Genomic DNA, 10122 nt, shown 5'->3' with positions numbered 1-10122 from the left:
TTACATTATTGTCAGTTTTTATTGTTGTCGTTATCATTATCATCATCATCATTATTGTTGTTGTTGTTGTTGTTAACATCATCATCATCATCAATATTGTTGTTGTTTTTGCTGCTGCTGTTGTTGTTGTTCCTTTTGTTATTGTTGTTGTTTTACTTACATTTTCAGTCTTTGGTTTGTACGAATATGTATACGCATATGCTTCATTCATCATCGATGGAATAATTGTCGACCCAACAAATAAAACGCCCACCACACACTCGCACCCACCCCCCACACTCCGCATACACACTCGCACACATGTTCACAAATAGGAGAATCACACGCACACGCACTGAGAGAGAGAGAGAGAGAGAGAGAGAGAGAGAGAGAGAGAGAGAGAGAGAGAGAGACGCACACGCACAGACAGAAACACACACACACACACACACACACACACACACACACACACACACACAAAACACACACACACAAGTACACCAAATCGTCTTTGGTTTCAGTTTATGTTACTCATGTTTAAAGCTGGACACAGTGTTTGGGCGTGACAGTCACGTGATGTGAGTTGTGCTCACCGTCACACGTGACGTGGCCACGTGACCCACGCACAGTAATAATTATGGCTGAACACGTCACGTGCGTAACACTGTGAAAAATGACAGGAAGTGTGCGCTATGTTACAATGGCAATGACAATGACGATTCTAGACCGTTGATGTTGTAACTCAAATGTCTTTCACCGTTCCACTCAGTGCTCAACACCTAACAGTCACCTTTCATTGTGCAAAAACAGAACACGACAGTCACACACTCTTATCGATTATCATTATGATTAACAATACCATTCATTTTATTTTGTTTTATATTATATTTATTATTATGTTTATTGTTTGTTTTGGGTTTGTTTGGGTGTTTTTTTACCGTCTTTTTAATAGCAAAACACGACAGTCACATTACTGCGCAGCACACAACAAACTCATATCATTACACAAATCATGACACTCCGTAGCAGGATGAAACCAATAATAGTCACATACCATTATGCAAACAAACAAAACAAAAACGACAACAACAAAAAAAACAAAAAAGACTCACGACTCACAGTGCAACAACATGGCATCATTCACGTCTCGTTTAATATGGCCCTGGCCCTAGCCCTTGACTACAATGTGGGGTTTTCATAAAGCATTGTACACTCTCCTACGTCGTTATCACAGTAACCAGGTGTGCAGACACGTACACATGCGTACCACGGTGTATTTCAAAATCAGGAAACAGAACGACCGTGATAGTCACATGTTTGTATGACACTGCGTACAGATCATCACGTGACTCAAGTTTCACGCATTTAAAATACAACATACAGGACTTGTGTCTGATGACAGTGCAGGTTTGTTGATACAACAGCCCAAGTTACTTGCGCTGCGTCTCCTTATGTACACGACTGTCATTTCTGAACAGCTGCGTTGCTGATGCTCATGTGGGCATGAACCAGTCCCACAATTCGGCTTCACAGGAAGTGTCTGTCTCTTTTTTTCTTTTTCTTTTTTTCTCTTTTTTTTTTCAGGGGGAGGAGGGGGGACGCGGTATGGGGGGGTTGTTTTTGTTGTTGTTTTTTGTCGGGACTAGAACAGCAACAATCCTTTTTTTTTCTCCTTCAAACTACACTGTCTTTGACATTCATATGTGTAAGCTGTCTATAGAAAACGTCTTGCAGTAACCGTCAAACGTTTCGTGGAAACCAGGCCTAAGGAAGTGTTCGAAATTTACCCATTTCAAGGTTCAGAATAATTATCTCTTTTTTTTCTGCTGTCGTGGACAGCCACTTACTCCTTCACTCACTTTCTGGATTCCTCTTGTTGACCACACACGGCTGAGCCGAACAGACAGGCGAGCAGTGTCATGACGTACATCGCTACATGTTTCATATAAAAACTGACAGCACTTCATGTTAAACAACTGCTCAGATGTCACGGTGCACGCTGTTGTCGGATGAAGGTCAGAGGACAGAGCACGGATCACACAGACATCTTAAGCACTTCCACAAGCAGACCATCATGGTTCGTGTGGATCTCCAGTTTTACACATGTCAGTCTCGATGTCTTGTCGTCGCCATCTGTATCATGTTCTCACCTTTGGGGGATGTATGGTGTGTGGAGGTCTACAACAACAACTCAAAAACCGTGTCTCTCAAAAAGCTGCAATATGATTCACAGGTCTGTCTGCCAACCTTGACTGACCCGTTCTGAAGCCGCGAGTCACGTGCAGTTCACAGCCAGACAGTTCTCTGTCATTGTGCACAGCCATTGTTAGTTAACGATCGAAGTGTACCTGGAACATCTGCCAGCCCTGAAAGCCGTGGGGACCATGTAGTCCCCAGTCACACTGTCCTCTTGCTCTGAAGACCATCAAAGCTTGCTGTAGTCCCCAGTCACACTGTCCTCTAGCTCTGAAGACCATCAAAGCTTGCTGTAGTCCACACACTGTCCTCTAGCTCTGAAGACCATCAAAGCTTGCTGTAGTCCACACACTGTCCTCTAGCTCTGAAGACCATCAAAGCTTGCTGTAGTCCACACACTGTCCTCTAGCCAAAGCATTGAGGACCATCAAGGCCTGCTGTAGTCCACAGCCACGGACTCTGAGGAGGAGAACTTGTCCGGCACGGGCAGGTAGGGGTGGTAGCGGTACATGGTCAGCGGCAGGTGCGAGGCCCCCCCGCCAAACTCCCCTCCCCCACCCCGTCCCTCGCTGGCCCGGCTGGTGCCGGGGGCTGGGGGGGAGGGGGCCGACATGCCGCCCGATGGGGAGGAGGTAGAGGAAGGGGAGGAGGCGGCGATCTGTCGTTCCCGCGCCTGCTGCTGCTGCTGCTGTTGTTGTTGCTGCTGGTGGTGGTGGTGGGGGTGGTGCGGGTGGTGGGGGTGGGGGAGGCTGAGGGAGGCGGCGGCCATGCCCATGGGGTGGAGGGCGAGGGAGGAGAGGGGCAGGGAGGGGGGCATGCCCGGGGGGCCGGCCCTGAGCCCCAGCAGCCCCCCGTAAAGCGTGTAGAGGGGCCGGGCGTTGAGCGGCAGGCAGGGGGCGGGGGGCGGCAGGACACTGGAGCACAGGGGGCGGAAGAGGGACCAGGTGGGGGAGGGCAGGATGCCGTGCTTCTCCATCATCAGCTGCTCCTCTGAAACAGGCAGGGACAGGGACAGTCAGCATCGTCGTCATCCTCATATCATCGTAATCACCATTGTCATCATGTATAATGACACACACACACACACACACACACACATATATATATATAATTCATCATCATCTTCGTCACATCATCATCATCTCATCATCAGCTTCTGCTCTTCCGCAACAGGCAGTAACTGGCACAGTCAGCGTCATCATCATCATCATAATCATCATCATCATTGTGTTGTACTACACCATTGTATTGTATTTCACTTTTTTGTCACAACAGATTTCTCTGTGTGAAATTCGGGCTGCTCTCCCCAGGGAGAGCGCGTCGCTACACTGAGAGCGGCACCCATTTGTTTTTTTGTTTTTTTCCTGCCTGCGTTTTTTTTTTTTTTTTTAATTATGTTTCCTATCATCATCATCATCATGTTTCCATCATCATCATCATCAATCATCATCATCAGTTGATGGCAGTCTGCGCAGGTTCATGTGTGGTGTTTGTTTTTCATGACCTTGACAACATCAACAACAATAGCAACAATAACAACAGAGAGAGAGAAAGAGAGAGAGATCCAAGCCAAGATGTCTTCGTTTTCCATACGTAAGTGGAAGAAGCGTACAAAAATAGTCTTGGTTTAACTTTTAACCTCAGGAACTAATTTGTGCTTGGGTGGTGTGGAGGTGGAGGGTAGTGGGGTTAGGCGTTGGGGTGTGAGTTTGTAAAATCTCTCAGTTTATTGACATGTCAGCTACATTGCTGGATTCGATTTCTCCGCGTGCCGTCTACACCACGCCACAGTACAGTACAGTACAGCACAGCACAGCACAGCACAGCACAGCACAACACAGCACAACACACCACCTTGACAGCATCTTCGTAACGAGGGAGATGCGGAGACGTTAAATGTCCATCCAGCCAACCAAGCGACAGCTGAAGGGGGAAGCGACACGACACGACACGACACGACACCAGCAGAGGAGCAACAGGTGAGGGGTGGCCGGGTACCCTGGGTGGCCCACCCGACACCCGGACCTCCTGCCCTGGGTCACGGAAACCCTGCAGGGTGGCAGTCCTCGGAGGGGGTGGAGGTGTGGAGGGATGGGGGGTGGGGGGGGGGCAGAGATAGCGAGAAAGAGAGGGAGAGAGAGAGGAACACACACACACACACACACAGAGGCAGAGACACAAGCACAGAGAAAAAGACAAAGAGACAGACAAACAGAAAGACAGAGACAGGAGGAAAGGGGACAGAGAGAGAGAGAGAGAGAGAGAGAAGGGGATGGGGTGAGTGTGGGGATGGGGGTGGGGGGTGGGGGGGTAGGCGCAAGCCGAAACTGGCTGACAACGCCACACGACAGCTGTAATTTCATCATCACCTTGAAGATGGCGTGGCCCGGGGGAGGGGGGGGGGGGTACAGATCCCCCAAGACGACGAAGACGACCTCCCCCCCCCACCCCTACCCCCACTCTCTCTCTCTCCCCCTCTCGGTCCTTCGCCTGGGAGGAAGAGGAGTGGGTGGGAGGGAGGAGGAGGGGGTTGGGGGAAGGAGGGGGGGGGGGAGAGCAGAGTGACAGCTAGTGTGGAAGGAGATAACTTCATTGGGGTTTGACTGACGGGCCTCACCTGGCTCACGGCACTCGGAGCTGAGCATGTCTGTCCAACCTGCCGAGTTCACCAACCACGGACCCCGTCTGTCTGTCTGTCTGTCTGTATCAGTGTCTGTCTGAGTGTCTGGCAGTCCAATCAACGTGGCAATCTTGAGAAGTTTGCAAAAAGCCGCTTTGCCCCAAACCGGTTTTAATCCTTCTCAACAGAAGACTCATTTCATAATTTTCTTTGACGTTTGTTTCAAGGGGACACGCGTGTGGCTTCGTAGCATCTCTGGTGGCAGTCATGAAAACCGTCATGACGATAACTGAGGACCTGACAAAGGACTAAACAAAGGACCTGACAATAGGGATAACAAAGGACCTGTCGAAGGACTAAACAAAGGTCCTGACAATATGGATAACAAAGGACCTGACAAAGGACTAAACAAAGGACCTGACAATAGGGATAACAAAGGACCTGACAAAGGACTAAACAAAGGACCTGACAATGGGGATAACAAAGGACCTGACAAAGGACTAAACAAAGGACCTGACAATGGGGATAACAAAGGACCTGACAATATGGATAACAAAGGACCTGACAAAGGACAGAGCGGCGGCTTTCTGCACGGAAAACAAAAAGTGGAAGCAGGAAACCCAAACTCCCTGCTGACCTCAGTGTGCGTGGCTTTGAGCCCCCCACCCGTGGGGACAGGGCTTGTAGAATAAAGGCTGCCAGCATGACTGTCTGGAGCGGTTGTCCAGTTCTTATTCCGGTGCAGTTCCTGCATGAGTCTTCACCAACGGCAAAGTGAGAGCTTTATGATCAATGGTTCCTCCACTGCAGTGAGAAGTCATTGACAGCCTAGTCTTTTGTGAAGGACAATGACTCTCAAACTAGGAGGCAAGATTGCACTGGCTCTCAGTGCTGCAGCCTTGGGTGCTTGTTGGCCTTTGGGAACCATCCCAACACCGACTGTCCTAAAACCCTCTTTGCCAAGAGAGTGTGGATGTAACTTGAGCAAGACACTCTCCACTATAATTAAATTCTAGCGCAGATAGTTAGGATAGCAGGTGCCTCCATTGCCGTTCTGATGGTCACAGTTGGACATCACTGACTATCATACATACTTCACCAGCATCCGTGGGCATTTTGTTTCCAGGATTAACTGTTCAGGCGCTGTCCCACGTCACACCCGTCTTCTAAAGCCACGACATTGAACTTCTGATTGGAAGGGCGTGATAGCCGAGTGGTTAGAGCGTTTGACTTTCAATCTGAGGGTCCCAGTTTCGAATCTCCGCAACGGCGCCTGGTAGGTAAAAGGGTAGAGTTGTTTTGTTTTTTTTCCCCGATCTCCCAAGTCAACATATGTGCAGACCTGCTAGTGCCTGAATCCCCTTCGTGTGCATACGCAAGCTGGGGATGAAATGCGCACGTTAAAGATCCTGTTATCCATGTCAGTGTTCGGTGGGTTATGGAAACAAGAACATACCCAGCATGCATACCCCCGCAAACGGAGTATGGCTGCCTACATGGCGGGGTAAAAACGGTCATACACGTAAAAGCCCACTCGTGTACATACGAGTGAACGTGGGAGTTGCAGCCCACGAACGACGACGAAGAAGTTCTGATCAATTGTTGTGCCACTGATGTCGGCAGGTGTCTGTCTACACAACCTGCTGATGAACAGCCCGACACAGCAAGGTGAGATATGGGAGGGTGAGGGAGAGGGGTGTAGTTGTGGGTGTGGGTGTGGGGTGGATTCGGGCACAGGAGGAGGGTGAGGGGTGTGGTGACGTCACGAGAGGTGCAGAGGTGCAGGTCACGGATGAGCAGTGACGGCTGTGGGCCACTCAACCCCCGCCTGCCTGTCGCTTCCCTCCGTCCGCCTCCCTCAGAAACAATGATACGTTGAAAGTGGCGCTGATAGGGAGGAGGAGAAGGAGGGGGGAGTGGGGGAAGGGAAGGGAGTCCCCACCTGGGTGGTCCCTGGCCAACACGGCAAGGGCCACACACTGGCTGGAGGGTGTGGGGAGGAAGGGAGGCAAGAATTAGGGGTGTGGTGTGTGGGGGGAGGGGGACGAGGGGGAGAGGGTTGGGGGAGAAGAGCTGTGCTATCGGAGTTATCGCTTCCTCGACCCATCTGGCGTAACTCGTCCTCCTGCTCCTTCTCCACTCCCCCCCCCCCCTTCCTCCCCCGCACCCCCGTCCCCGATCCCCCCCCCCGGCCCCCCCCCAGCATCTTTGTGACCACAGACCCCCTGATACTTCTCGCTTGTTGCATGACACCACTGGGCCACTGCCGTCTACCCTCTGCAGCACGGCACGGCACAGCACGGCACGCCACGGGTACGGCACAGCACAGCACAGCACGGCACAAGTACGGGCACGGTATGGCACGGCACAGCACAGCACGGCACGGCACAGCACAGCACGGCACGGCACGGCACAGCACGGTACAGCACGGTACGGCACAGCACAGCACAGCACGGCACGGCACGGGTACGGCACGGCACAGCACGGCACAGCACGGCACGGCACAGCACGGCACAGCACAGCACAGCACGGCACAACACAGTACGGCACGGCATGGCACAGCACGGCACAGCACGGCACGGCACGGCACGGCACGGCACGGCACAGCACGGCACGGCACGGCACGGCAGTCCCAACGTCTGGCTGTAAGGAAGAACCATGAAGAGGTCTGTGGGCGGCTGAAGGGTCTGGCACCGTGCGTTATCGCCCCTGGCTCCAGCCCTCTGGCGGCTGAGAAGGGAGGGCATTCCTGAATCGACATCATTCTTTCTTCTTCTTCTTCCTTTTCTTTTCTTTCTTTTCAGTCATTTGTGGAGGGGGGGGGAGGGGTTGTTTGGTTTCATTTGGTTTTGTATCCTGCCCCCCCCCCCCCCGACCCTCCCCCCTCCCCCTCCGCCCCCTCACCCCCGTCTCCTACTCAGTCTGCTGTCTTGGTTTGTCTATGGTTGTGGTGGTGTACCGGTCTTCGTGTTTCTTCTTCCTGTGTCTCTTTTTGTCCTGCTGGGGGGTCGGGGGTGGGGGGGGGGGGGAGTTGGATTGCTGTGAAGTCGGCGGCCCTTTCAACAACAGTGTGCCGTTCTTTATCTGTCTCTGTCTTCTCTGACCCAGCAAGAAGACCGTGAGAATCACACGCCCAAATCTCACACCACAGAGAGAGAGAGACAGAGACAGAGACAGAGAGACAGACAGTCAACGGGAATGAACGGGCACTGGTTTAAAACTTGTCAGCGACCCTGAGCGGGTTGTTGGTGTTGTTTCCAAGGCGCTTTCAGGTACCCCGCCCCCTACCCCCACCCCGCCCCTCCTCGGCGGCTCCCCTGATCGAGAGTGTCCCTCAGCCCTTCCCTTGGGTCCTCAAGCCTCCATAAACCAGCCTCCTGACAGACAGACCTGACCCAGCCGTCAGCGGACTGCAGAGGGGAGAGAGGGGAGAGGAGAGGGAAGAGCCGTCCCGTCTCGGCCGGGCCACAGCTGAGGGTCGGCTGGCGTCAGGCCCGATAGCGATGCACGTTCAACACGAGGCTGCCACCCATCAGCAAGGCAGCCAAAGGCTCCGAGATGCTGGAGGAGGAGGAAAGGCCCCCAAAGGTCATCTGCCCGTCTGGCACTTAGGGGGGCCCACAGGGGGGTGGAGGTGGGAGTGGGGGTAGGGGGGGAGGTGCTGCTCAGTGTCCCTAGCCGCTTCCTCATCACCCTCCTCCTCCTCCTCGCCTCGTGACAAACACTGCACCAACACCGACGCCTGATGAGCCGGCACCGCCATCACGCCCCAACTGGAGCCAGAGCGGAGACTGGAAGTGAGGGTGGAGACTTAGGAAGGAGGGGGGGGGAGAAGAGTGTGTCTGTGTGCGTGTGTGTGTGTGGGGGGGAGTTGTGGAGGTTGGTTAAGGCTTGAGGGCGATGTTCAGTGTGCCGTGCCAGACGTCACTTGATTAAATGGAAATTTAACGTCCCATTTCCGCTCCGCTCCGCTCCCCTCCCCCCACCCGCCCCCACCCCCAAACCCCGCTCGTTTCCACCACTACCATCTCCGCCCCTCCTCTCACCCCCCATCTCCCAGAAAAGGTCACATGGGAGACAAGGGAGACAGACAAGAAGAAGAAGCAGGGGGAGGGAAGGAGGAAGGGGAAGATTTGGTGGTGGTTGGGAGAGGGAGGGGAGTCATGGTGGGGATGTGAGGCTGGAACCTTCTATGACAAGTACCCTCTACCATCACCCCCTTCCACCACCACCACCACCACCAACGCCGCCGACCTCAACAGCAATGGGTTCACCAAACGTCAGCCATATACCCACACACTTGAGATAATCGGCGACTGAGCTGGGTGGTGGGGTGGCAGAGAGACAGAGACAGAGAGTAAGAGAGAGATGCACACACACACACAGACAGAGAAACGGAGAGACAGACAGACATAAACAGAGTGTGATAAACAGAATGAGAGAGACAGAGACAGAGAAAGACAAAGAGACAGACAGACAGACAGACAGGCAGACGGACACATTATAAACTTTCTTTTAATTCAGAAAAAAGGAGAGAGAAAGAGAGCAGGTGTTAGAGAGAGAGAGAGAGACAGAGACAAAGAGAGCACACAGAGAGAGAGCAGAGAGAGAGAGAGAGCAGAGACACAGAAAAGAGAGAGAGAGCAGAGAGAGAGAGAGAAAAGAGAGAGAGAGAGAAGAGAGAGAGAGAAAAGAGAGAGAGAGAGCAGAGAGAAAAAAGAGAGAGAGCAGAGAGAGAGAGCAGAGAGAGAGAGAAAAGAGAGAGAGCTCGGACGAACTGATGAGTATCACTCACTGACAGCAGGAAACACAACTCGACACACTGTTCACACATCCGCTCACTATTTCGTCCTCCCCCAAAAAAACCCTTCCAACACAAGTCTTCCTCAGTTTGAATGCCATCGAGAAATCTGGCAGAGTTGTTGCTTTTTCCAATGTGCATATATATTGCATGGTTAAAAAAAAAGAAAGAAAAAAAAGTGGTGGTGGTGCGATGAACGTTAGGTATTCTGTGTTAATTTGACAGGCAAAGAATCAGTTACAGTGCATGCCGTGAATGGAAATGGCGATTGGAGATAACCGCCTTGGGGGAAAAGGGAGAAGTTAAAAGGGAGGGGGAAGGGGTGTGGGTGGGGGATACGCTGCTATTGTAACATTGAGAGAAGGGGGTGGGTTGAAGAAGTCTTGTTTTTCAACCGAAATTCGAAACTATCAACGTATCTTGTGTCTTAAGATATCATATGTGCGTATAAACTGCCGCTTCTAGTCCTAAAATTGAAGCATTGTGAAATTACCCCTCCGCCCCCCACTTTTTTTTTAATCTTTAA

At 52.2% G+C, this 10122-nt stretch overlaps 1 protein-coding gene across 1 annotated transcript in view; it reads right to left on the bottom strand.

The window, feature by feature from the left end:
• Nucleotides 1-484: 484 nt before the first annotated feature.
• Nucleotides 485-10122, bottom strand: part of LOC143285653 (uncharacterized) — a 119616-nt gene continuing 109978 nt past the window's right edge. Inside the window, exon 7 of the mRNA XM_076593049.1 lies at nt 485-3165. Coding sequence (XP_076449164.1) covers nt 2603-3165 — 563 coding nt within the window. The 3' untranslated portion in view covers nt 485-2602. The remainder of the gene's footprint in view (nt 3166-10122) is intronic.

Source organism: Babylonia areolata, chromosome 9 (assembly GCF_041734735.1).
Source record: "Babylonia areolata isolate BAREFJ2019XMU chromosome 9, ASM4173473v1, whole genome shotgun sequence".
NCBI classification, from domain to species: domain Eukaryota; kingdom Metazoa; phylum Mollusca; class Gastropoda; order Neogastropoda; family Buccinidae; genus Babylonia; species Babylonia areolata.
Note: the sequence above shows the minus strand (reverse complement) of the source record. Positions and strands in the feature narration are given on the sequence as shown.